The sequence below is a fragment of the Trachurus trachurus genome (genome assembly GCF_905171665.1).
Source record: "Trachurus trachurus genome assembly, chromosome: 9".
Classification (NCBI taxonomy): Eukaryota; Metazoa; Chordata; class Actinopteri; order Carangiformes; family Carangidae; genus Trachurus; species Trachurus trachurus.
The window spans coordinates 28,193,308-28,221,220 of NC_139895.1; the positions used below are offsets into that span (position 1 = coordinate 28,193,308).

Genomic DNA, 27,913 nt, shown 5'->3' on the forward strand with positions numbered 1-27,913 from the left:
CACACACACACACACACACACACACACACACACACACACACACACACACACACACACACACACACACACACACACACACACACACACACACACACACTCTGCTCTCTCCTCAAAACATATGTCTGCATCCTTGCACCACCCCAAAAAGACAACCCTCCCCAATCGACCCCTTCCCTCTTTTCCAGCTTTGTGCCTTTTGCTGTAAATTGTGGATCACAAACTTCTACCTGTCATCCCTGTTCAAAGCCATAAAGTACTTTGATGATTTGTACTTCTCTCAGCCCAACACTTATAAAAAGAGTCAAACACAACATAATTATCAGTGGGGAAAGGGTGGCTGGGGGGTAGACCTGTGGTCTACTACTGTGTCTTAGAATTTCATGTCATGTACTGCCATCTATTGGTCAAAATTGGGAACAGTCTTTAGACCAACTTGATCTCACAGACTATAGCTTTGTCAGATAGTCTAATATCCTATTCAGGTCCAAAGATGTTTCTCCTTTAATCAACACTTGTATATCAGAACAGGGTGATGAGTTAGATCAGATTCCCTCTGCATTGATTTGACCTGAGCCCATGCAATGATGTCCTCTACAGAACGGTGTGTGTTTAAAGGCACGGCTGTAGATGGCATGAATGCAAGAGTTAATTCAGGAATGGTTTTGGAGCTTGTCCCTTGTTAACAAAGATGTACTGAGATTCTCCGAATCTGATATTATGTGTTGTAAACACTGAAACCCAACAATTCTTTGACATTTTACATTGAGAAACATTATTCTTACAGTAATCATTACACTTTTAAAGAGGCCTACAGAACGATTCTCCATCTGAACTTGTGTCATTCCGCCAAAAGAGTGCCATTTGCTCATTGTAACTCTTAAAAATTAAACTTAATTTTTCATTCCATTTCAGTATAGAATTTTTAAATATACACATTTACTCATTCAAAATGAGTAGTGGTCAATCTCAGGCTACTATATTTAATTTATTGCTGCTTTTATCATTGCATTTTTGAAGAAAAAGTAACAGCAATGAGGGTAACAGCAATGAGTTTTTAGCATAAAATCAGCAATTGTGTGAAATCTAGCCAAATAGCATCTATACTAATAGCTTGAGCACACAGAGCACATTCTTAGGATTTAACTGAATATTTTACTTTTGATATCAACAAACACTGTCTAGAGATAATTTTGGTAACAGGAATGAGTTTTAAGAGTGACCGACCCTGACATAGCTACAATATCATTCAATTTCAGGAAAAATAAATTACAGAATTTAATTTTTGTTTTCCCATGACTTTCAAAAGACCTAAATGATGTCACTTCCAGCAGAACATGTCACTGGTGGAATGTTCCAAAACTTTTAGAGTGTAGAATGTGTTCGGTAACAGCACTGAGTGAAAACCTGGGGACGGGACTAAAATGTGAATTTTAACCAAAATATAATTAAGTTTTAATTTAAATTTTTTTATATAAGTGTAGATATAATATAAAGTCACACTAATATGCAAAAAAAATGAGATTTTAGAAGGATTTTAGTCATTATGCATTGTGGTAAACTATAGCGTTTGGTTCTGGGGACATGCAACAAAGGCTATGTTTCAGTGCTTTGAAAGCCTTTTTATAGTAATTAAAATGTATATATCTTTAATTTCTACAGTGATTCATGTGTATGGTGATTAGTTTATCAATTAAATGCAATTTATATTATATTAATATATGTTTTTATACATTTAATATGCTGGGGACATAAATGGCACTCTTTTGGTGGAATCGCCCACTTGAGACTTTACTTATCTGTTGCCAGGTAGCTTCATTCTTTGTGAGATGTTCTGCCAGGTGTTTCCTTACTTTTACAGTCTTGTTGCCAGTGTCCCAATTTTTGTTGTTGTTGTTGTTGTTGTTGTTGTTGTTGTTGTTGTTGTTGTTGTTGACATCAACAACGTCAGCAATGATATTGTTTGGTGGTTTGCTCAAGTCTCTTATGTCCTTATGATTCTTTGATCATCTTGAAAATCCATTCATGTGTCTTAAGACAGAATCGAACAGGATGAGGCATTTCAAGGAAAAATAGAAAATAGTTGAACCTGGAAATCCTCTTGATGTGCACTAGACATGGAAGTGTATATGTCCTTTCATAATGGGGGTGGGTCACACTGGGGGGCTATGGACACAAGGGGATCAAACAGCAAATTGGCAGGAAGATGAGGAGAAATACAATCTAGAAAATACAATATTTTGTATGTGCATTATTTTAAAGGTCTTACCATGCCATGCTTATCTTTGAGTCATCTATCCACCTATTGCCTGGAGTTAAAACAAAATTGCTTGTTGTGAGCTAGTACTTTACTATTGTAAAAATTTTAATTGCATCAATAATAATAATAAAAAAGAATATATTGAGATTTTTTTTTCTTTCACGTTTGCTGTGAACGTCATGCTGCTGACTTTGAAGCGAAAATAGTGGCTAAGCAAACTCCCAGAATAGCAAGTAGCCTACAACTCTCAGTTCCATTAAACAAAGCCAAAACATATACGTACTCAGTCAGTGGATATGGAATAGCCTACTATTTGAATGACTGTGAGACTGGATGGCACATAACATGCAGAGCTGAGGAAATGAAGGGGAAAAATATAATTCCTCACTTGAGAATGGGACTCAACCATAAAGCAAGCACCCAACCGGAAAATTCACAAGCTGAAATGATACAGAGACAGTTGAACATGTAGCTACTTGTGTGTAGGGATTAGGGAATAATGTATTTTAGTCATTACAGAGGGTAAAGTACAGCGATCACATTATTCAGTCACATTATTTAATTGACAACTAGTAGTTTGTAGTGTATAGTAGCCTGTCCAGTTGTTCCTGTTTTACTGTAACCACACTCCAGTCCAGTAGGTGGCGGTAGTGGTCCTTTCATATGACTCGCTAAACCGCCAATCAAGACAAAGGAAGAACAAGCAGGAAGGAAGGAAAGAAAGAAGCCGACTGTCATGGTACCGGTGCAGGCTGTAAGTTAGACAGTTGGCAACACAGTTGTATCAGAAGAACTGTAGGATAAGCAAGTAGTTCTTAGCAGCAGTGAGAATATCTCCATAGTGCAGCGGTTCTCAGTAGAGCGCAACAACAACAGCACTGGCGCTGAGACGGACTGACAGCGTGTCAACATGAGGACTGTGTTGATGGTGGCAGAGAAACCATCACTGGCTCAGTCCATTTCCAAAATCCTGTCTAGAGGTGAGTATGAACCATAGACTGTATGTTATGAAGTTGTGACTGTGGAATGAGACATTTCTTTAACACGTGACGACAACCGTGGGCTCAGATCCCGCTGTGTGGGCTGTCCTGCCTTTACTACTATAGCCTATACTACAGCATTGTTAAAAGTTCATCTCTAATGTGTTTCATCGAACAATATCTAAGTATTTTGTTGTACAATCGATCCAATGTCAGCTTATTAACAGTGACTATGTATCCATGTTGGGGACAACAGTGGGATGGTTTGTGAGGCATGTTCATCATCAGTAGGATTAGTCTTCATGTTAAGAACTGACCTGGCTGGGACCTGGAGTTGGTTCCCAAAGTGAAACAAACAACCAGTGGCTTCATGCAGAACTTTGTAAAAACCATCACTGCATCATTTATTATTTAAAGTTAGTTTATGGTAGTTTAGCTTTTTCCTAATGTGATAGTGACAGTGAGACAGAGAGAGAGGATGAAATGCACCTGGGCTGCTGCAGTAGCCTACGGACTGAGCATAAAAGCTCTGTGCTTGTAGCCTATGTGGTTGCTGACTTTATTGGTTGGTTCATGTTTGAGAGTGATGTGACAGTCACAGCAGTGACAAAGACTGTGGTCATCGCTTCCATAGACATTTCTACTTTCAAAAGCAATACCAACAAACCAGGTAATACCGCAAGTATCTGTATGTTGGGATCTATCAGCCCACCCCTACAGAAGGTCGAAGGCCACACAGAAAGTATTCAGAAAGAAAACTGTGGCAGTCACACTGTGAAAATACTAATATAGACACAAGGATACCATTTAATGTAAAATAACTTTTATTCCATGTAATGTGCATTGAATTGTGACATCTTGAGTGTAAACTGGAAAACAATAAGAGTGAAATGGACTATTTGTTAGAAACTACCAGATTTACAAACAGGTTGTTTATCGGTGTCCTACGTGGACGTCGGAGCAGTCAGTCCTGTTCAGCTGTGCCTGGAGATGGCACATATACAAGCTATGGTGATGAGTTCAAATTCCAGAGAGTAGCTGGCCGTGGGGAAGCAGCTGGGGTTTTTCTTGAGGACGGGCATCTTCAGGGACACGGGGATGGTCTCTAGACCGAAGGCATTGTCCAGCCCCCTGCAGGAGTGGCTGGTGTGGCAGCTGGCCTCATGGATGACCTGAGGGACCCGGTTCAGGTCGATGTTCTCCCTGGTGATGAGAGATCAGAGACAGGCTTTCACTTGACTCATAGTTCATTTTATGGGAACACAGAATATGTAGAAGTTTGGCTGTTACTGTTACAACGGCTCCACAACAAGGTCGTTCATGTTCACATTGACTGTGATCTGGGTCAGCCAAATACTAGGTTCTGACCTGGTCTTGTTCAAGTAACCCAGTAATCTATTGATCCACTACCCTTAACTCATGACACTAATCTGTAAAAAAAAAAAATTCAAATCTGTGAGTAGAATGATACAGATGCCAAGAAATAGGAAATTCTCCACTGACATTTTAAGATGAGAGTCTATGGGGATGGAGCGGTTTCTGGGGGCCACAACCTCCATATGGATACTCACACGTAGGTCCAGGTTGCGATGCTGCGCTCGTTGATGTGGCTGGGCAGGTTGACCAGCTGGCTGTAGTAGTCGTGCAAGCTGTATGGACAGAAGGATTCGTCCACGCACTGACTGCCCAGTGGGATGGCCGGACACTGGTGGAAGGCCAGCAGGCACAGCAGAAAGACACGAAGCAGCTGAACACAAAAGAACCAGGATGGTGTTAGTGTGGACCGACAGAGTTCTCTCTGTTGCTCACCTGGATATGGATTTGTCCAACAGTTACTGTTACTGTAGTCCTCTGAGTTTAATAAACACTGCTCAATATGGTGCAGCGCTCCCCTAGACAGTGTTGTGCATGGATTGACCACATAGTGCTGGCAATACAAACAACAAGGAAAGCGATATTTGTGTAATAAAATGGATTCGCATTAGAATCACGGTTCTGTCTCTACAGACGGAAAATCGATTCATAACTAAAAACTCAATTTTTTTTTAACTTTTTGCAGTTAAAAAAAGTTGCAGTCTGCAGATAAAATCATCACTCAAGTGTATGTTACGTAAAGAGTTGCTTCAGAACAAATGATATAGCTGAAGTTGTCATGGTAAGGCGTATTGACTGATTTCTACTACTACTTTCTAATGGAGAATCCCAATGTGGCTTCATTTGTTCAGCTCAAGTCAGGACACAAACTACCTGCTGCTGAATCCTGCACTGATACAACCTGCTACATGTATCCTCTAATCTTTCATCCTAACAGGATGTGTGCTTGTTGGGCACACGCCATAGCTGAGCTCCTGCACTTAAACAAATAGCACTCCACCTTTTGTCTCAAGGAAATTTAAAAATCGAACGGTGGCTCAGCTGGTCAGATGCGAACATGAACTGATGAAGCCTCTTGGATGAGAGGTGAAACATCTTCCTAGACAAATAACCAAGTCCAGTAGCGTTTGATTTTTAAATTTCCTTGAGATAACTATGACCTGGACAAATGAGAATATTCACAGGCGCTCCACCTTTGGGACCTTTGGGCCCATGAATGGAGAATCACAGAATATTTCTGCGTCTTGTGCCAGGTCTGACTAAACAAATCTGAACATCAGCCTCCTCAACAACGGACCTGTTGCATCCTTTTGACATCATTAAAAATCCTTACTTTTAGAGCAGATGGAGTGTAACCCGTGTCGCTGTCAGCTTCAGCTTCATAGTAAAGACTGTAGTCTCTTACCTGCAGATGTTCCATGGTTGAAGTTTCTGACTGGAGATTGGTCTTGGTTCTGTGTTTTTTCTTTTTTTGTTGTTCTAGTTTTTCGTCTCTGGTCCTTGCGTTCTTTGGCTTCAAGTTGATCTACCTGCATCTGCTCATGCCTCCATTTATATAGTTGCTTCTTGTCAGTATTGTGGTTGTCTTACGTGTGCATGTCTGGATTGGTAGGGTTATCGGTGAGTCGGTTGTACACGTCAATTAAAAGCAGTTTGTGTCTATGTTCTCCTCATTTGTATTCGTCCTTGACAGAATCATTTTATGCAGAGAGGACGTCACTGCGTAGCATTGAGCCAGAGTCATTAAGGGAGGCCCTTTGCTTACAGGAAAAGGGACACGGCTGTCAGAGGTCATGTGTTACCACTCCACCTTCTGTTAAACTCCATGTCTGACTCATTGCTATTTTATGTAAATGTTTGAGTGCGTTTTGAAAGTTCAACAACGAGGTCCCACTGGTCTTCACTCTTAGAAAACACAGTAGGACCTACTTTAATCCTGCAAGTGTGTGAGCAGTACAACTATTGTGGTTCAAGAAAGCACAGATCTAGCAACACTGTCACTGAACAAAACAACACATTTGAATGCAATCCTTGGTGTGACCATAAAAGAGAGTTACTGGTAATCTAAAACAAAAAGAAGATATATTTGAAGTTTGAATATTAAACAATTGTTGCCAAGGTGAAGGCCTACTTTTTCCGCACAGATGGGAAATCTTTATCAGTATCTATCAACAAAAAGGCTTAAAAGATAATGGCATTAGTGTCAATAAAATCTTATCAGTTGCCATCCCTCCAAAAAGCTCCACAAAGCTGCAGCTGGAGACATGCAGACATGTCACTGTGTTCAATGAAATGTATTCATGAACCAGCTGTATGCCAGCATCATTTCATATTTGAAAATTGGTTATATAATATCTTAAAGAAAAACAAAACGGTGAAATGCATTTTGAGAACATGGCAGCCTACTTCAGCTAAACCAACAGAGTAAACAGCTGTAATCCGGTTTTTGAGTCTTCTGCATTGGCTTCATTTTCCAGACCCAAAGTCGATATGCATTTTTATAAACAGTCGATGTGAGAGCATTTGTTTAGCTCACTGATCTGAGAAAAAGAAGTACACATGCAATGCAACTCTTCTGTGTAAGATCAAGCTGGATCTTGACCAGTATTAAATGTGTCTATTGGTCATGTATGTTTAGACCAATGTAATTTCTTGAGCTTTATTACAAAGAGGGGAATTGAGATGTTGAACACCCTTGTGTCCTGTGATTTAAACAAAAATAGCTGCATTTACTAATGACATGTAACCTCTTGTTGGCTTTTTAGGAACCTGCAGCAGTCGCAAGGGGCTTAATGGAGCATGCTCAGTGCATGAATACACTGGCAGCTTCCAGGGCCAAAGTGTACGCTTTAGGATGACTTCTGTTTGTGGACATGTGATGAGTCTGGATTTCATTGGTAGGTAGCATTCTCTTTGAGATTAAAACGTCTCTTTACCAAATTTTCATTAAAAACACTATTAACACCACCATAGAGACAATAAGGACATGTTTGTGTTTTATTGAACTGTATTATAATACATTGCATGGAGCTTACCATTTATTGCTTAGTGTAGTACAAATGATCATAAGGTTAACTCTAAAATCCATGATTTGGGCATCAGTGATGTACAGCAACTATGCATATACTCTGTGACATCACTTTTTGTTTGTCAACATGTACATTTTGATATGGTTTCAACCTCTACAATTCCCAAACTCGTGATTTGGATTTCATGGATTTTTCATACAAAAATTTTTTAATCTTCTTTTCTTCTAAAATCTTTTTTTTTTTTCAAGGAAAATACAACAACTGGGACAAGGTGGACCCTGCAGAACTCTTTAGCAAAGCTCCCACGGAAAAGAAAGAAGCCACCCCCAAACTCAACATGGTCAAATTCCTCCAGGCAAGGTTTAGGGTTGACCCAGCATTTGGTTTTGATGGATGGATGGATGGATGTCTTTATTGTGGGATCAAGATGTATCGTCTAATATCTTTGCTGATTACTCATTTTTTTGTGTCTAGGTTGAGGCACGGGGCTGTGACTATGTGGTTTTATGGTTGGACTGTGATAAAGAAGGCGAGAACATCTGTTTTGAGGTAATTCAACCCCCATGTACATATGGAATTAATATTTGATCTATGTGTGGATAGCGTTTTTGCATTTACCCCAATCGCAATCTTTAAATCGGTTGAGCACATGAGATGGCAGTAAACATGCTGCATTTGGGGCGGTGCGTGGCGCAGTGGTTAAAGGCTACATACAGTCCTCAACGCAGGCGTAAAAGCCAAAAATATACTTAAAAAAAAACATGCTGCATTTCATCTCGCCTCAAGACGTCTAAATGTCAACTTTCATTTTAAATCATTGCGTCATCGAACACCAAACAAAACGTCACGATCAGGATTTGATTGAGTCCTAGAATGTTAACCAGACCCCCCTCAAACTTGATCAGGAAATGCTTCTTTCCTTCAGTCATGTTTCTCTTGCCTCCAAGGTATTGGATATCATCGAGCCAGTGATGAACATGGGGAGTGTGATTGGGCAGAGTGTTTTCCGAGCCAAATTCAGTTCCATTACTGACACTGATATCTGGAACGCCATGAACTGCCTGGGAGAGCCCAACCGCAACGAAGCGCTGTCAGTGGATGCGCGACAGGAGCTGGATCTGCGCGTTGGCTGTGCTTTCACCCGGTACAGTATTTCTGCAGCCATACACTGGCTTTGGCATGGTCTGTTAAAATAATTACATTTCAAGTATAAATTAGTTGATTTTGTTAATACAATTAGATGGGGTTGGATTGTGTTGGAGGCACAGTACCACAGAATAGTGTAATGTGTGTGAATGTTAGAGGAAACTTGATTTGCAATCATGTTTCATCCATATTTATATATTGATGTGCTATACAAAGAATTACAGAAAACATCAAGTATCTAAAAAAATGCCACTTAATCTGAACTTTTCCACAGGGACCTTATAAGTGGATGTAAATGAAGCTGAGACTTTAGCGGCATAGCAGCAGCTTGGACGTTAATGTCCTAAGGACCCATGTGTCAGTCGAAAAAACATGTCAATGAGAACAGCTTCATTGCAGTTTAGCTGTATTAAAGTCCCGTATGAATAAGATAACAGATAAAGAGCTGAACCCAGCTGACAGTAGACTCAAACCAGCTGATGTTGGTAGTGTTACTGTCGGTTCCACAACAGTTTCCAACAACATCCTCATTTTAAATTGTTGATTATATGGCCTGGTCAGGTTTTGACCCAGTCTCGTTTGTTGATAAGATTCTCTATGGAGTTATATGTGGTAGATTTTCTGTTGCCTAATGAGTTAAGGGTTGAGAGTGAGGGTCTTTGTTCTAAGGTAATAATGCTCATCTAAAAATGAAAGCCTGACCTTTGGTGGTCAAATATTTTACAGGTTCCAGACGAAGTATTTTCAGGGCAAATACGGCAATCTGGACTCCTCCTTGATCTCTTTCGGACCATGCCAGACCCCCACGCTTGGCTTCTGTGTGGAACGCCACGACAAGATCCAGTCCTTCAAACCAGAGACTTACTGGATCATCCAGGCAAAGGTAAATCTCAGATGCTGCCTGAAACCATTTCAGTCATTTCCTCCTTCTTGCTGTGTTGACAGACATATTGTGTTTTTGTCAGGTGTTCAAAGGCAAGGACTGCTCACTGACACTGGACTGGAACAGGGTGAGGGTCTTTGACCGAGAGGTGGGTCAGATGTTTGTCAATCTGACCAAGACATCCAGGGAGGCCAAGGTAAGAACATAAAACCTAAATATGCCAAGCACACTAACCATGGTCAGTATTATTAACATGAATGTCAACTATAGTGCATTGTAGAATGCCATCAATTTAACGACTGATTACTTAAGTATTTGCATTAGATATAATGGTTCATTGAAATATAAGAATATACAGCCTGACTGACATTGGCACTGACATTCCTGAGGCCGATAATTATTTTAGTATTTTAGATGATCAGAAGTGCTAGAACTAGTTGTAACCAAACCAAGTGGCCACCTATTTGATGATAAATAGACTCTAGGGAGTCACTGATATATCAGTATGTCAGTGTGTCCGCATCCTAATTCATTACCACAGAATATATATGATTACAACATTTGTAATGTCGCACCAGATTGATTCAAATTTGACATGACATGTGTAATACCTCACTCTACAGGTGGAGTCAATGACTAAGAAAGAGAAGACCAAACAGAGGCCCCAGGCCTTGAACACAGTGGAGATGTTACGAGTGGCTAGCTCTGCTTTAGGTACATTTACACCAACATCAGCATCACTTCCTCTCTCCTCATTTGTGATATTTGGGATGTACACATGTATTGTCTAGTGGTCAGTATAGTAGTAGAAAGCAAACAACTGAGTAGTGCTCTGTAGCGCATCTCCTTCTAAGTGTGTGATTACCACTTACAGTAGCAGTGATAACAACTTCCCTCAAGTGATGAGGTCTGAATAAAACCATAATTAGAAATGCTATGAACTTATGTTATATCCTCTATGTAATTTAGTGAATAACGTTGATATGTATAAAGGGGATGTTTAAATGTTGCATCTTTTGTGCGCACAAATCCATAACTTTCAATGCAGCCACGCTCCAGCCCAAAGCAACATGCTACCTGGCTTGCAAATAGAGTCTGCCAGTAAACCCTGAACTCTGTCAGCGCTTTTAGCATTTCTGGTGCCCTCATCTAAAAGTCCATACGTTTTCTGAATGGGATTTTGGTAAAATCCCTCAGATCAGGTCTGTGGTTAACAAAAGCTTAAACGAGTTTCAGGTTTTGTTCTAGGACATAAAACACATCAGTAAATACCCTACTGGTGAATGTTGAAGCTTTTACGTCTGGTAAAAAAGGCAGTTGATAACAAGTTGCTCAATACGACTACAAACCCTGTCGGGGACATTAAACATCATCACTCACTCCCACAGGCCAGAGTGTTCTTATGGAGGTTATTTAATGTTATTTATGGCTCTTCAACAAGTAAAAACAGTCCCATTTCCCCATTAGACAATGTTTTTAAAAATAAAGCAGCTGAAATTAGTGGAAAGCTTAGTGACTGTGTAGTAGTCCGTTACAGCCTAACGTTAGCTTTTTACTTCTGGCCATCGCATTAAGCTTCAGATACGGTATAAAAGGTGTTCATATGTGAAGATTATCTCGCTGAACAAACCTATTAAGTACCATAAACTTGTGTTAGTCATAGAGCTGATTTTTTGACAGAATCCAAAATGCAATGCAAAAATCCCATTCACTTTCTTTTCCTGGAACCAGCGCCGTAAACTTCTGGCTTTTGCCGTCAGCCCTGGCTCTCTACTCCATAGCTTGGCCCTATTGTTGTCAGTTAGATCAGTATTTCAAATTAACATGATCCCTTAGTCTCTGGTGACATATTGGGTGATTCTATTCTATTTGCCATACATTTCTTACATATAGCTCCTTTAACCATTACAATGATCAAGACATAATATGTCCTAGTTTTGTGAATGTGCAAAAATAAAATAAATAATTCACATGTTTTGTATTTTAGGCATGGGCCCTCAGCATACCATGCAGATTGCAGAGCGCCTGTATACACAGGGCTACATCAGCTACCCACGCACGGAGACAACCCACTACCCAACCAACTTTGATCTGAAAGGGACACTAAAGCAGCAGGCCAACAGTTCCATATGGGGAGAAGAGGTGAGGGCCACTCTGGGGTCAAGGACACATGAATAAATGCCTTGTGTATGCATACATTTACAAATTCAATAGACCTCTGCTCCTAGGCAGGCAGAGTGTGGATGCACTTTTAAAATCTCTTTATAAAAAAATGTAATTTGCTTCTTCATCAGGTGAAATCTCTGCTTTCCACTGGAATAAACCAACCTAGGAAAGGAAGTGATGCTGGAGACCATCCACCTATCACTCCCACACGCGCTGCCTCAGAAGCGGAACTGGGTGGGTCAAGTAACTCATTAGATAATGGATAGTAGGTAATGAATAACTACTCTGACAGCAAACAGGTAACGAATAGGCAACTCTGTGATCACTGATGGACTTGAACATACTAGTGTCTGTGGCTTAGAATAAGATAAAAGACAAACACATGACACTGAGCGTTGCCATGATTAAAATCACAGATTTCTCTGGATGGGAGAATTTAGGGAAACATTTGAGCTGTAACAATGATTGTGGACAATCTTGAATTCATACCAACAACCCCTCACGCTCTATGTGACATACCCAGACTGCAAGATTCATGCACAGACCATGTAATGTACAACCATTAATCCAAATCTTCTCCTGCTGTTCAACAGGCAGCGATGGCTGGCGACTGTACGAATATATTACACGGCATTTCATTGCCACTATCAGTCAGGACTGCAAGTACCTACAGACCACCATAGAGTTCACCATCGGACCAGAGGGTTTCTCATGTAGTGGCAAAACACCTATATCACCAGGTACAGTCACATTCAAACAAATTCAGTAAGCACATTTTCATTTTCATTTTCACATACTTTCTCCCCTGCTCAGGCCCTGCTCATAAAATTACATTTTCATTTAGATCATTTTTGCATGCAAGTGGAATTGTAGTGTAATCTAGTCTACATTTATGTAGACCAGGTTAAGACTTTAAAAATGAAATGTTGAATTCCGCTCCTTTTTAAATTTGAATAAACATTTGAATATTGTTCACTGTGTGCAGCAGTTCAGCTTATATGTGTGTGTGTGTGTGTGTGTGTGTGTGTGTGTGTGTGTGTGTGTAGTGTATTTGCAGCCTGCTGTCCTTGTTTGATGGTCTGATTTGGGTTCCATTTAAAACATATATGGGAAATTATGACGCTATTGTGAAATTACATCATAATGTGAGAATAATCCCCCATAGACTTTTGTATTGTTTGGTGCCCTATTATGACTTTTGAAGTGAAAAACATTGAACAGGAAAGTGCAGGTTAATCAGTGTTTTCTTCTTTCTGTACTTTCTTCACCAGGGTTCACAGCGCTGATGCCCTGGCAGAGCATCGCTCTGGAAGAGGTCATGCCAGAATGTGAGCATGGAGACTCTTTCACAGTAGATGAGATCAAGTTGGTGGAAAAGCAGACCTGTCCTCCAGACTACCTCACAGAGGCCGAACTCATCACTCTTATGGAGAAACATGGCATTGGTATACCCTAGAGCTGCTTTTTGGATATAATTGCTGGTTATTTTGTGTAACTGAAAATGTTTGAAGACAGGAATCAGGTTGTTCATAGTGAGTCTCGAAGACCGTTTGAAACTTTGTTACATTAAACCCAGGGTTACCATGGTTACAAAGGTGGCCCGGGAATGTAAAAAAAAAAAAAACAGCAAAGAAGAAACAAGTCTATGCAGATACACATGCAAACCTTTATTGAATCAGGCCCTTACTGTAGTCATGTGTATTATTGGAAATGTAGATTATTGAGTCAGAGTTCATTACTTGCTACAGTTAAGATCTGCATTTGGAGAGAATCGGCACTTATGATTTGTGCCCCCCCCCCCCCCCCCCCCCACACCAGGAACCGATGCCAGCATCCCTGTCCACATCAACAACATCTGTCAGAGGAACTATGTTACCATAGAGAGTGGCCGCAAGTTGAAGCCCACCAACCTGGGCATTGTCCTCGTACACGGGTATCACAAGATAGGTAATCTACCCTTTATTGCTTTACATTCTTTGAAATGTATTATTTGTACTGTAGGTGTCTGGAACATTGTTAAATCAATGTCAACTGAACATGGGACCAGTGGTATTCACTGATGTACAATATGAGTCACAATATTAGAGTGACTTCAAACAGGTGTGTGTTTTTTTTAGCATAGTAATGCATTACCAGTAACAGGCTCTATTTGTATTGTGCAGATTCAGAGTTGGTCCTGCCCACCATTCGCAGCGCTGTAGAGAAGCAACTGAACCTTATTTCCCTGGGCAAAGCTAACTTCCAACAGGTCCTGCAGCATGCTCTGGATATCTTCAAGAGGAAGTTTCACTTCTTTGTGGATTCCATTGCTGGTGAGTTCACACGTCCAGCACAGTGTCACAAGCTTAAATCCAACTCATGATGACCTTGTTAACAATGTATTTAGGACCTGAGCACTGAGTATGCCCGGGCCACCGTGGTTCCACCATCATCCACTTTTGCCTAGAGGCTTTTAGACATGTTGTATACAGCTTTTAGACACATACTAATGGAAGTGAGCAAAAACGGTAAAAATGCAGGATGATAACGGCAGTTACAAGGATGCATGAGAATTCAGTAGCAAGGTGGAAGGAAATGCAAAAGGAAATAAAGGAAAGGGTTAAAAGTTTAAAGGGGTTTCTAGCACAGTCATAACACTAAATAAACTGAGGGACATATCATTTAAACATGATACTGCTTGGTTCATTCCTATGTAACTCTCACCTCCACTTTCTCTTATAGGCATGGATGAGTTGATGGAGGTCTCCTTTTCCCCCATCGCTGCCACAGGAAAGCCGCTGTCCCGCTGTGGCAAGTGCCACCGCTTCATGAAGTACATTCAGGTCAGCAGCATGGTCAAAAGACAAGCCCAGCTTTTGTAGATCATTTTGTGACTGCTGCTTTGATTGCCTTGAGAGTAGTCATCAGCTACAAAGACAAAAGACGAAAATAATAGTCATAAAATAACAGTTTAAACGAGACTTATAGTGACAGCTGTAGGGATAGGTGTTTTATTTTATATGTCCCTGAATTAGCTGAGATGGCAAACACAATTATGGAGGTGGAAAAAAATGCACAAGATTGGATGGTGCCTATAGCAACCAATTGAATAAGGTAAGGCATAAGAAACGGAGAGTGCCAAACCACACCCCCATACCATATCCTCAGAGACTGCTGAAACAGCGTTATAGAAAGCCTTCATTGTCTTTTGGACACCAAACAGACCGTGTCTTCTGAGGAAGTGAAGTCTTTGGCCAAATTTACAACATAGATAATCAATGTGATCAGTTTTCTATGACCACCACCAGGTCATGAACTCTCACTGCCTTTGGGTCAAAGATAATTTCTTCTGTTCTTTGGGGGTGGCCTGGAAATGGGCTATTTCTCTGTGGTATACCAATGGGCAGCAGGATACTTTGCTCATATGTAGTTTTTAAGGTTTAACTTTTAAATCATCAAGGCCCAGCTCATGTTCCATTCTGAACCACATGATGTCTGACTGCAGCCCTGGCCTTCAAAGTTCAGCAGACAAACTGTATTACCATTTCCACCTGATGAAAGAACCACTTTTCAGCTCATGAATGAAACATTAGGTTGCAGATCTTTTGGTCACCGCCAACGTATTAGGTCATGTATGTCGTAGTGGGTCGTGTATCGCTGCTAAGTGGCGTGTTCTGGTGCTCCATGTGCAGGAGGGGGATGTGCACACAGTCAGTTTGCCTCATTACAGTTTCAAGGAACCTTGTCAGTGTCAGTGGTCAGTAGACAGTGTCCAGCACGTGTATTGGAAGTCACATGCTGGTGCTTTTGGCTGTAGAAAGTCTGCACACTCCGTCTCTTTAAGACTTCCATGTATTAATTCAACCTGGGTATAGCTTCTTGATATTTTAGGTCCAAAAGAATCAATCTGAAGATTTTCTCTTTTAATGTCTCCTGTTTTGCAGTAGTTGTGTCTGTCCCTGCATCAACACAGCAGCATAGAATGGGAGCGGACAGATCTTACGTTGTTTGGGCTGTTAACATCCCACAAAACCACTTTTTTTTTCCACAGACAGTGTCAGATGTCTTCAAACATACACAGAGGGGTTTGTTCACTTCAAGAAAGACGACATGTTTGTAAACGGAGCTGGAATACAAAGTCTCGCAAACTCGCCAAGTCTTGTGTGAGAGTCAAGTTGACGGCTAACTATGTACAGGTCGTCTGAAGCTCCCGTTTGTTTTATCAACAAACGGATATGCAGAACTGCTGCAGAACAGGAGCAATTTAAAAGAAAATCTTCAGATTCTTTTTTTTTTTTTTTTTTAGACCTAAAATATTATGAAAATACAGCTCCAGGTTGAATTTGTCTGGCAGTTGATTGGTAAAAAAAAACTATTTCATATGTGTGCACTCATAACTCAGACTTCAAAGATGTGATTATTGAGGCTCACCGACTTGTTGCATATACTAACTAGATATCTAACTTTATATCTGGCCCAGTTGCTGAACAGCAACAACCAATCAGAGTGCAGGACACGGGATAATGAGGGGAGAAAGAGCCTGTGTTGCCGCTCAGTCATGTGCTATGAACTCTTTACGACTTCAAAGCAATCTCAAGTCAGCAAGTTGTGTAGTGTGAACTGTACAGCACTCTGAACTGATCCACCATGGCATCATATTACTGCAAATCAATAGTTTCCTTTCTCTTTATGCAGTTACAGAGCTACAATAGTGTCTGTAATAAATAATAATGATAATATGTAGTTATGTTCTGAATTACATTTGAATTAATGAATGCATTATCGAGTGTTGATTGATGCCTGACTGTAACAATTTGTGCACAAGATCAAATAAACTACAACTACTTATTATATGTAGTATCAGTAATAATAAATACTAAAAGAAGTGAATAATTAGTTATGTCTGACTCTAACATGTATCTGCAGGCCAAGCCCAGCAGACTGCACTGCTCCCACTGTGACGAGACCTACAGTCTTCCACAGAATGGAGCCATCAAGCTGTACAAGGAGCTGCGCTGTCCACTGGACGAGTTTGAGCTTGTCCTGTGGACCTCTGGGGCCCGGGGCAAGAGCTACCCCCTGTGCCCTTACTGCTACAGCAACCCCCCCTTCAGGGACATGAAAAAAGGTACAGGACCAACACATGAACTCAGTAAATCTTGTGGTTGTTGGACAGTGGCACAGCTGGAGCCTCGCACCCCGAAAGCATAATGTGGTGTTGCTGGGTGGAGCCTATGCCGAATGTCACATGAATTGAATGTCAGTGAGTCACCTGCATAATGAGCTGGTGCCCAGTAACACTAGTAAATCAATGAAAAGCACAATTCACATTTGCAGCTATTTTCTTTTGACAGTCTTTGAATCTCTCTCCTCCTCAGGTATGGGCTGCAACGAGTGCACCCATCTGTCCTGTCAGCACTCTCTCAACGCTCTGGGCATCGGACAGTGTGTGGAGTGTGAGAGTGGGGTCTTAGTGCTGGATCCCACCTCTGGGCCAAAATGGAGGATGGCCTGTAATAAATGCAACGTGGTGGTACACTTCTTTGAACATGCACACAGAGTGCAGGTAAGAAAACAGCCTTCCTTTCCCCCCAGCAGCTCATTAGGAACAACAGTAGTTGATAATGAATCATAATGTTGTGCAGCCTGATCCTGAACCTCTCAGTCCTGCATCACAGTGAGACGTCCTGCGTCTTACATCACATGTGTCTCTCAACAACAGTCTTCAGTGAGTCCAGACTCCTGTCAATCACAGCAGCAGCTGTTTTTTAACCAGACAAACTGCTGCTCAAACAAGGCAAGGCGATTTTATTAGTATAGCCCATTTTTACAAACAGTTTGTCTCAAAGGGCTTTACACAGCATCATAACAACATCCTCTGTCCTTAGACCCTCACATCCACAGAAACCCGTAACAGGGAAAAACTGGATCACCCAGGACGGGCAGACGTGCAATAGATGTTGTATACAGACAAGAAAACAGTTTATAACATGGGATATGGAATGACATGGAAAACATAGACTGTAGGACAGTGGCCACTGCTGACTGACAGATGTGCATGCACATGTGCACCATTTCACTGCACATGGTGCACATGCACTGCGTTCTGCCCCTCCTGCTAGATGTCGTCAGTGTAAAGGGATCAGTCCAGTTTACTGAACACCCCCCCCCACAAGTCCTCCGACACTATCGACCATCTCCTAAAAAGCAGTTCTTGTCAAATTCCGGTACTCTTCCTGCTTGTTCCTGATACAGCCCACATTATCTCTGTCATCCAAGCAATGACAACAGGGGCTGTCCCCGAGCCCCTGTTAATCTGTCTCTAATGATCCGATCACATGTTGTCAGCTACAGGTGTGAACACTTCCAGGACCTTTCAGGACTTCTCTGAGATCTGGACATTGGGAGGTGGTCTGGACTCTCTGTGGCCACATTCCTTTCTTCCCGCTCAAATTAGTCTGCACAAGTTGTTACTGACTCTTATCAGCACTGATGTTAACACCCAGAAACAAACCCGACGGTGAATTAGCAGGTTTACCAACATTAGAAAGTGCTTATGCCCTCTAATTTGGGTTGAAAAGGGTTATTACAGTTGGCAAGATGCTATATCCTGTTTCTGAGGTTCCTCTCTTCCCACAGGTTGCTCAGGAGACCTGCGACACCTGTGAGGCCTCTCTGGTCGCAGTTGACTTCAACAAGACGCGCACTCCGCTTCCCGCCGGCGAGACCCAACACACCGGCTGTGTTTTCTGTGATAACGTGTTCCAGGATCTGGTGGAGCTGAAACACGCCACCATGAGGTTCTTGCATCGGTGTGGAGGTCGAGGACGAGGAGGACGAGGACGAGGCAGAGGACGCCGCGGCAATCCTAAAAAACCAAAAGACAAAATGGCGGCCCTGGCAGCATACTTTGTATAACGTCTGTGGATAGTAAATCTTGTTACTTGTTTGAAAGAACATGAAGGTGTGTTCACACATTTGATTGCAAAACATTACAAAATGTTTCCTGTCTGCATGTTAATTCAGACAAAAAAGATTAAACATGTCCACCCACATGACAGGAGTACAGACCACAATTAATGAATATATCGATTGATTGATTAATTAATTGAATAGATAGGATCTACATTCCTATGTGGAATGTAGCAGGAAAAGCAATGGATCATTCACCTCACTGGAAACAAGAGGCTTCTGGGTGATTTTCTGTGGAGCAGACGGCTGGAACAGATGAGGCTGGTCCATGGTAAGTCTTAGGGATGTTCTCCCCAGGGTCAAGTCCTTCTTCTATTGTGTGAGTCTCTGAGCAGTGGTCCACAACTTCCTTGGGGCCCAACAAATGTCCTCCTCCACAGCCTGTTGATTTAACAGTTTCATTTTTCATGTTCAGTCCACTTTATGCTTTCCAACTTCAGCTTTCAAGTGGATTATTTCTGCTGATGCTCTTCCATACTGTATTAGGTTTTATTACTTTCCATATTGAAATTTCATGTTTTAAATGTACTCATGTTATTTTTGTCAATAGCTCATTATAATGTTCATAGACAAACATGAATCACCAATAATAAACAAATGATGCTCCATATTCAATGGTTCCAGGTGTTTAGATGACAGTCTAGAAACTGAATACTTTGGGCATTTGGGCACAAAGCATTTTTCATTATCTGATAATAGTTTTATGTAGTTTCCTGATATTTCCTCATTAAAAAAAATCTTGAACATCATCAATGTCAGGATAGACATAGTACTACTAGCAATACAATCCTCTATAGTGATTTCCTAAGTGTGGTATACAGTATGTCTATGGTTGGTATGACCATGTAAAGCTATGGTACAGCCCTTTAAAGCCACAGCGGAAAGAGGGCGGAAGTATGATGACGTACAGGAAAAAGGTCCAATAGGGTGTAGCGCACTGCAGCTCGCGCAACATTATTACTAGTCTACATTGTTTATTTATTACCGGACAGCCTCTCTACCATCCGGGCCAACCAGCGCAGGTTTGTGTGCGTGTGTGTGTGTTCATTATTTAATTATTTTGTACTTTTTGTCTCGTCGTATTTTCAGTTGTGTGTAGGCTACGTCGTGTAGCCGGGACTGTGCTAACCTACACGGCTCTATGAACCGCCCTGGGGCTTGTCAAGATTCAACACATCCAGACAGGAATGAGTGGGTTTTCTCGGCTGACTGAGTGTAAGGGTCATTCCGCCAAAAGAGTGCCATTTGCTCATTGTAACTCTTAAAAATTAAACTTAATTTTTCATTCCATTTCAGTATAGAATTTTTAAATATACACATTTACTCATTCAAAATGAGTAGTGGTCAATCTCAGGCTACTATATTTAATTTATTGCTGCTTTTATCATTGCATTTTTGAAGAAAAAGTAACAGCAATGAGGGTAACAGCAATGAGTTTTTAGCATAAAATCAGCAATTGTGTGAAATCTAGCCAAATAGCATCTATACTAATAGCTTGAGCACACAGAGCACATTCTTAGGATTTAACTGAATATTTTACTTTTGATATCAACAAACACTGTCTAGAGATAATTTTGGTAACAGGAATGAGTTTTAAGAGTGACGGACCCTGACATAGCTACAATATCATTCAATTTCAGGAAAAATAAATTACAGAATTTAATTTTGGTTTTCCCATGACTTTCAAAAGACCTAAATGATGTCACTTCCAGCAGAACATGTCACTGGTGGAATGGTCCAAAACTTTTAGAGTGTAGAATGTGTTCGGTAACAGCACTGAGTGAAAACCTGGGGACGGGACTAAAATGTGAATTTTAACCAAAATATAATTAAGTTTTAATTTAAAATTTTTTATATAAGTGTAGATATAATATAAAGTCACACTAATATGCAAAAAAAATGAGATTTTAGAAGGATTTTAGTCATTATGCATTGTGGTAAACTATAGCGTTTGGCTCTGGGGACATGCAACAAAGGCTATGTTTCAGTGCTTTGAAAGCCTTTTTATAGTAATTAAAAATTATATATCTTTAATTTCTACAGTGATTCATGTGTATGGTGATTAGTTTATCAATTAAATGCAATTTATATTATATTAATATATGTTTTTATACATTTAATATGCTGGGGACATAAATGGCACTCTTTTGGTGGAATCGCCCGTAACAGTGGAAACCAGCAGCAGACCGTTTACGATGTGTGCATGAAATAACTATCTGCGAAAACAAAGTAGCTACAAAACATAGTAAAACTCTGAAGCTGAGTGATGTGGACTGCGGGAACCTCCTTCACCCGTACCAGACTGTGTCAAATCAGTGTGTGTACCGGTCTGTACATGTTGATCCATCAAACGTGTGTACGTGTGTGTGTGTATCGTACATTATCTTTGTCTAATGAAGACGGGACACCTCCCAGCAGCCACACACACACACACACACTGTTCGGCCGGATGCTAAGTTGTGTTGCTTCATGTCTGGTAAAGTTGGGCCCAGTCAGACTGACAAGAAACAAACCCGACTCACTGTTTTGGCTTTCAAGTTAAAACCTGACACATAAAGTCTGTTACTGCATCATGTGGTGGAAGAAGCTTTCAGCTAGCCTGCTGCTAAGACACAACCCTACAATGTACTGGTCATGTCGGAACTCCGCAGGTTTGACAAGAACAGCTCAACTAAATATGATTTAACACAACCAACACCATGTTGAGTCCTAGTCCGAGCAGACAGTGTGATGATAGACTCTCAGTTTAGTGAGATAATTAAAGCTCCACGAGACTCCACTGTTCCTGCACAGAGGCTGAGGAAAGGCTGGGTTCATGATGCCTCATGATGACAGAGCAACATCTACTGGCCAGAATGTGAAATACACCAATGCAAACATTAGTGTTTTATGAAGTATCAGTACACGGGAAACCATGATTTTGTAGATATTTTTTTATTTTATTTTAAACAATCAACACATCCTTAAGTATAGTTAAATAAAGCATTTATGGTAATGTTACACAACTATGCTCATCAGGTAGCCTATCAGTCTTGTCCATACCTTGGCTAATCCGTTGAAATTACAATCACCAGTGTCCATCACTATTATAATCCAGCAACTATAACTTAATCTCTTGTCATGAAGGTCCTATGCACACAGTCATGTGATACAGACGAGAATTAAGGCCTCACATATCAAATACAGGATGTATGAAATGATCCAGCCACATTCCACACAAACCTCAAAACCTGAACATCTCATGACGTCACTAGTTTTCAGTTCTCTCTGCTTGGTAAACCTTTTGGCTGGATTAGAGAAATGCTTGACATTGAATGCTCAGTGTTGCAGGGTTTGGATTACAGCGAAGGCCAGGCATAGGCTATATACAATGATAATCTTATAATGTTGATTTGATTTCTTACCACTGGTAATTCAAATTCTCTGCCCTCTTCAGTCTCCACCTGTGACCTTTGGGCCCTGACCTCGCCTAAGAGCAAACTGCAGCCACAGCTAGCGGGATGGAGGAGGAGGAGGCCAGGAGTTTCTTGGGTAGATTTGTGGAGGAGTTCCCAGCTGCTCTGGAGGAAGGCAGCCCGTTGCCTGTCAGCCCCATGAGCTGCAGAGTCACCGAGGGGGAGCTTCAAGGAGAGAGCCTGGAGCTGGGCCTGAGGCTGCTGGCTGCCAGGTGAGACCGGCACGGAGAGGGACACAGACTATTCCATGTATTACAGGCCTGTAGGAGAGAGAAGAGTTATAGCAACACAACATTCAACGCAACACACAACAAGACAAACAGTGCTTCCATCTGGTCAGCACCACCTGAAATCTGCAATATCATAAGATACAATAAAACTTTTATGTTACATTCCATCAAAAGCTCATCCTGCCTTTCTCATTATGGATCGTAGAACTTCATTAGTCTTCATTTAATTATCAACTCTTGCAATCAAAGAATGAAATGAATGTAATTAAGCGTCAGAGTCTTCTCTGCAGCAAGCTCTATTAGTAGGTATCTTCTTTAATATGCTGATGTCTCTGCTATGTATTCAGATAGCTAATAATTGAGTACCACTTCATTATGAGTTCCATCAGAATGATTTATGAATGGAACATAATAGTGTTCATTGTAACCTCCAAACTGAGAGAGTGGCTCCACCAGATTCCAGGGTGCAACGTGTGTGTCTGTGTGTATACAATTACATATGTGTGTGTTATAATTAGTCTCTATGACTGAACATTCAAGCTCAGCTAAAGTTAACTAACTCTTCTTGCTCACATTGTTCATCTGAAGGAAAGACTCTCTCTCTCCATTGTTGTGTCCACTTCCTGTTTCTGTGGGCCCAGTCCTCCCTGCACCAACATGTCCTGCTATGAAGGAAATGACAAGTTGATCTCAGTTACATGTGAAGTAAGCAGCTTCAGTGTAAATGTGCAGCTGCTTTCAGTCATATTTGTGTTTGAAGAGTCTTGTTTCTCTGTAAACTCTGCATGTACAGCAGCTGTGTGCCATTTAGCTGTTTGGTGAGACGGTGTTGTTGCTTGTGTGTTGGTTCAGGGCTGCTCCTGCAGGCCTCAGTGCCGCCCTGTGCCACGCTGCCTTGTCCCAGCTGCTGCAGAATGACCTTTCACCTTTCCAGTGCCCTGAAGAGACTGAGGTCGCCCAGGATGAAGAACAGAGAGTTACCTGTGAGTGTTTTACATCTGTGACATGTGGGCATTTGTATTGTAGGGTTTTTACTCAGAGGCAGTTGCAGCTGGTGCATATGGAGAGTACTTCTACCTAGGCTAGTAGTCTTACTATATTCAAATACTTCTCTATGATATTGACATTTAGAAAGGCTTGATCCACAATCATTCTGATGATTGTGGATCACCGTCATCATGATCCTATGGCACAACTGTGCAACTAACAAATTGAATTGAATTGGTCCCCAATTCATGAACCAAGTGACATTTCATTTATTCCTTGTGTATTTCTGTTTTTTTTTTCCATCAGTGCTTCAGTCAGAAGCAGTCCAACGACTCTTCCTCAATAAGCTCATAGATGTAGGACTGGCATGGCATCAGAGCCTCCCCAAGCCCCCCCCCTGCCCCTCCCAGTTACACCAGTGCTTTGTTCATGCCATCAAGAACACAAGGAGAAAGATGGAGGACAGACACATGGCCCTGGCTGAGTTTAATCAGCTGTTTGGAATCCAGGTACAAGGCTTTCATTGGTCTCCTTGTGTTGCTACTGTTTCCAAGATTTCATGATAATGAATTCAGTATATCTGATCTTTCTCTCTCTCTCTTCTACAATGGTCCAGGACGGAGTCCAGCGTGCCTATTTTGCTGTGTTTGATGGACATGGAGGAGTGGATGCTGCCAACTACGCTGCCACTCACCTCCATGTTGCTCTGAGCCAACAGGAAACACTTCAGAGCGACGCAGCCGCGGCCTTTAAAGCTGCCTTCAAACAGACAGACGACATGTTCAGAAGAAAAGCCAAGAGAGAGGTAGGCTACTACAGCAGCTCTGGGTTCAGCACACAGCAGCAATTACACACACTGGAATGATTACAAGACAAGTGTATTTGTATAGCCTGTTCTTCACAAACAGCTGGTCTGGGATAACAGACAGAAGCATGAGATTAGTCACACATGTGAAGGATTACTTCACGCGATTTGTTCATTAGTAAGCAGAGCTTCTTTTAAAAAAAAATATGTGTCGTCCTTGTTGCTGAAAAATCATCTCATGCCGTCATGAAAGTTGTCTGCTGCTGAATGTATAAGTGTTTGAGAAAATGTTATAGTCTGAATCTGAATTAATCAACTAATAGGCAGCAGATAATTCATCAGGAAATTAATCATTAGTGGCAACCCTTAAAGAAACAGAACATTCAGTCATTCAGTCAACTCTAACTCTAAATACATACAAATATAGCTATTTACCCGTTAATTATTCTATAATTAATTTTTAACTTGAATTTTAAAATGAAATTTCAAGTGAATTTCTAGAAAAATGTAACTGAACCTTCCTCTTATTAATGTGTCTGCCTAATTTAGTCTAACAGATTATTCTTGTGTCTTTCTTCAGCATTTGCAGTTTTCACTTTGTAATTTTTCCTTTGACTTAAAGACATGTAAGCAGAGTGTGTGTTGTGTTGTTGTAGCGTCTGCGGAGTGGTTCTACAGGTGTGGCTGTGCTCATCCAGGGTCAAGAGCTGACCATAGCCTGGCTCGGAGACTCTCAAGCAATGCTGGTCACTAAAGGACAGGACGTAACTCTCATGGACCCCCACAAACCAGAGAGAGAAGTAAGGATGTCACGCACACACGCACATACACACACACACACACATACTGGCTGTGGAATCAGTATGTGTTGCAGCCCAACATGTCTGTCGCATATGGAATAAAAATGTGATGAACATTGCAGTCAGTGTTGTCAGTGGTAGGAAGGTGATCAGCTGTTCAGCTCTGTCTCTTTTGTCTCTTTTGTCCTCCAGGATGAGAAACAAAGAATTGAAGATCTTGGTGGCTGCATCACATTCATGGGTTGCTGGCGTGTTAATGGCACTTATGCTGTGTCGAGAGCTATTGGTAAGTCTCTAACAAACCATCATGATTAACATGGTCTCTACATGTTGTAGAACATTCACTAAAGTCCATAGTTCCAGAGTTTATTAGTAATCCGGTGAACGTTGAGCCCAGTGTCACAGAGCAGGTGCATGACAAGAGACTGATGCAGAGTGAACACACAGCTGTGGCAGGAGGGGGGTCACACAAGGTGTTTACATTTAGGGGTCCTACTGGGTCACACATGCAGTTTAATTACCAAGAGACATACAACTTACTTAAAGGGATAGTTCACCCTAGAATGATATTTCGCTCATTATCTACTCACCCTCATGTTGACTAAGGGCTGTAAGTGATCGGCTGACAAGAAGTTAGCCAAAACGACCGGATCACTTACTTCTGCTTTAACAGGAGACAGGGAAAACCCAGATGTATTAGGGATCAATTAATATTTTCTTCCATACACATTCTACACAAACCAGCACTTATCACTTTGATGAGCCAATTTTAGGATGTTTATGTTATGGTCATCAGACCACTTTGTACACTTGTGTGCTATTTCAGTTTGAGCATTAAAAGACCATGACAAAAATCTGGATTATCAAAATGGGTGGCAACAGGTAGAATTAGAGTGAAATAAAAAAAAATAAGAGTCAAGCCACCCTTTCAACCCTGAATGATTGATCTTTACCATTTAAAGAAAAAGTGCTCTGTGAGGGCATTGTTTTGCCTTTTGGTCAGATGTGAGCTGCCAATATTTTTGAGATTTTCAAGTGGGCCTTGAGATGCTCTCAAGGTATTCAACATATATCATTGAATTTCCAATACTGAATGTAATGTAGAATAATGTGTTAATTCCTTCATGTTAATTATTAATATAAGTGGGGATACAGGGGGGATGGTATGCAGTAGTATGAGTGGGAACTGATAAATAGCGCGGTGAGCAACCCGGACGGGTATTGATGTGACACGCTGTACATGTGTATGTGTTATTCTTGTGCCTTACTGACCAATACTTCAGTCATGAGCAACATTTTACCTGGTGTATTGATTTAGACCAATCTGATCTGGTGTATCAGCTGCAGCTGCTAACCACACCTCATTTCTCCAGGCGACTTTGATCAGAAGCCGTATGTGTCTGGAGATGCAGACAGCTCAACAATCCAGCTGTGTGGAGATGAAGACTATGTTTTATTGGCATGTGACGGCTTCTTCGATGCGGTCAAGCCTTCCATGGTCCCAGATCTGGTCTTGGATGCTCTCCAGCAGACTGGTGAGCCTGAGGAAGGCGCTCCACAGTTTGAGGAGAAGCCTGGGCTGAGAGTGGCTCAGCACCTGGTGAGTCATGCTAAGGCAGCCGGTTCTAGTGATAACATAACAGTGATGCTGGTGTTCCTGTGTCCGCTGGAGCAGCTGCTCTCTCAGGACTTTACTTCGGGAACTGCACAAGCTTCTCAGGAGTCCACATCCCAGAATGCTCCACAGCAGTGAAGCAGGAGGTCTGTCTGCTATTCCCCACTTCACCAAGCAAATGCCACTCAGTATATACAGTATTAGCCTCTTTCTGCCTCCAGGTGCTGACATCTTTACAAACTAAAGAAGTTAATTTGAGCCTAACAAAACACAGCAGAGTTTCATCATACGATATCACTGTTAGGGTGAGTAGGAGTTCTTTCTAGCATGGTTTCCCCTGCTGAAACATCCCTCCAATGCTCCCCTCCATTCATATTTATATATGTTTTAAAAGAAATGTAATTTACATAATATTTGTTGCATATTTTGCATTTTGACTGATTAGGAAACATTAGAGAAAGTATGACATGAAAAATATGTAAATGCCACAATGATTTGAATGATTCCATATTGTCTGTGCCAGAAAAAGAAGCTTGTCTCCTCTTGAACTTCATACTGTTATTAAGTCTGTTACCTTTGTTGAGTTCAGTGTTTTTATTTGTTGCCAAAAAACCTCTTACCCACATGTTCTCTAAGCATAATACATATTAATGAACAATTTGTTTCATACTGTGTCTTTTAAGTCAATGAACTCTCACCAAGTGCAGTTCTGCAGTGGGACTGGAGTCGCATCCACTGATCATCACTGTTTGGCCTAGGAAACTTTAACTGTTAACCAGTGAAATCCTTCTATAGCTCTTAGCTGAGCTGCATGGGCTAGTTGCACTGTTCTATGAAAGTTTGTTTGTAAATGTAACTTCAGTCACCCTCGCACTGTCTGCCAAGCAGTAAGGTCATTTAACTCATTGAGTGCCATTGACGTCTATGGACGTCAATCAAAATCCAACGCTTGAGTGCCATTGACGTTCATAGACGTCAAATGCACTTTTCTGCGGCTGGTAAATGGGGACGCTCTCGCGCACACTGTGAGTAATTTTGGGGCTTCTGGGATGTGTAGAACGAAGAAGACTGTAGATCAGAACAAGAAGTGAAGAAGAAGGAGAAGACGAGCGCGATCGGTACAGAGATAAAAAAGTCGGAAAAAAGTTTCTATTTCTAGAGAAAAACGACGTGCAGAGCCTGGAACAAGTGTAACGTGGAGCTGCAGAAGCTTAGCCACCGATGCTATTAGCATA

At 41.2% G+C, this 27,913-nt stretch overlaps 3 protein-coding genes across 5 annotated transcripts; 2 read left to right on the forward strand and 1 right to left on the reverse strand.

Annotated features, from left to right (window-relative positions):
* Window positions 1-2,971: 2,971 nt before the first annotated feature.
* On the forward strand, window positions 2,972-19,014 carry top3b (DNA topoisomerase III beta). 2 transcript variants are annotated; one of them, XM_083979312.1, is made up of 18 exons: window positions 2,972-3,237; window positions 7,377-7,508; window positions 7,889-7,995; window positions 8,115-8,189; window positions 8,588-8,784; window positions 9,513-9,669; window positions 9,752-9,865; window positions 10,293-10,383; window positions 11,657-11,811; window positions 11,964-12,069; window positions 12,429-12,575; window positions 13,107-13,280; window positions 13,654-13,782; window positions 13,998-14,147; window positions 14,557-14,657; window positions 16,741-16,942; window positions 17,193-17,380; window positions 18,454-19,014. In XM_083979312.1, the coding sequence occupies exons 1-18, from the start codon at window positions 3,168-3,170 to the stop codon at window positions 18,730-18,732; spliced, it is 2,574 nt and encodes an 857-aa protein (XP_083835438.1). In that variant the 5' UTR covers window positions 2,972-3,167; the 3' UTR covers window positions 18,733-19,014. The 2 variants fall into 2 exon arrangements, with proteins under 2 accessions (XP_083835438.1, XP_083835437.1); XM_083979311.1 differs by lacking the exons at window positions 7,377-7,508; window positions 7,889-7,995 and having other exon boundaries at window positions 2,979-3,237.
* Window positions 4,212-6,031, reverse strand: LOC310991852 (uncharacterized protein; the record flags this gene model as incomplete). Its single annotated transcript, XM_083979783.1, has 3 exons — window positions 4,212-4,440; window positions 4,809-4,984; window positions 6,017-6,031. 3 exons carry the CDS (start codon window positions 6,029-6,031, stop codon window positions 4,212-4,214), a joined length of 420 nt encoding a protein of 139 aa, XP_083835909.1.
* Window positions 19,015-19,695: 681 nt separating the features above from the next.
* ppm1f (protein phosphatase, Mg2+/Mn2+ dependent, 1F) lies at window positions 19,696-27,573 on the forward strand. 2 transcript variants are annotated; one of them, XM_083979576.1, is made up of 8 exons: window positions 19,696-19,814; window positions 22,223-22,453; window positions 23,324-23,454; window positions 23,765-23,967; window positions 24,075-24,263; window positions 24,920-25,063; window positions 25,256-25,349; window positions 26,437-27,573. In XM_083979576.1, the coding sequence occupies exons 2-8, from the start codon at window positions 22,287-22,289 to the stop codon at window positions 26,814-26,816; spliced, it is 1,308 nt and encodes a 435-aa protein (XP_083835702.1). In that variant the 5' UTR covers window positions 19,696-19,814; window positions 22,223-22,286; the 3' UTR covers window positions 26,817-27,573. The 2 variants fall into 2 exon arrangements, with proteins under 2 accessions (XP_083835702.1, XP_083835701.1); XM_083979575.1 differs by having other exon boundaries at window positions 19,709-19,808.
* Window positions 27,574-27,913: the final 340 nt, after the last annotated feature.

Bases quoted from the DNA above. Each gene is read 5' to 3' on its own strand.
- top3b (XM_083979312.1), top strand. From the start codon at position 3,168: ATGAGGACTGTGTTGATGGTGGCAGAGAAACCATCACTGGCTCAGTCC. The intron at 13,281-13,653 runs GTATACCCTAGA...CCCCCACACCAG, and splicing joins TATGGAGAAACATGGCATTG to GAACCGATGCCAGCATCCCT. The intron at 14,658-16,740 runs GTCAGCAGCATG...ATGTATCTGCAG, and splicing joins GCTTCATGAAGTACATTCAG to GCCAAGCCCAGCAGACTGCA.
- ppm1f (XM_083979576.1), top strand. From the start codon at position 22,287: ATGGAGGAGGAGGAGGCCAGGAGTTTCTTGGGTAGATTTGTGGAGGAG. The intron at 23,968-24,074 runs GTACAAGGCTTT...ACAATGGTCCAG, and splicing joins ATCAGCTGTTTGGAATCCAG to GACGGAGTCCAGCGTGCCTA. The intron at 24,264-24,919 runs GTAGGCTACTAC...GTGTTGTTGTAG, and splicing joins GAAGAAAAGCCAAGAGAGAG to CGTCTGCGGAGTGGTTCTAC.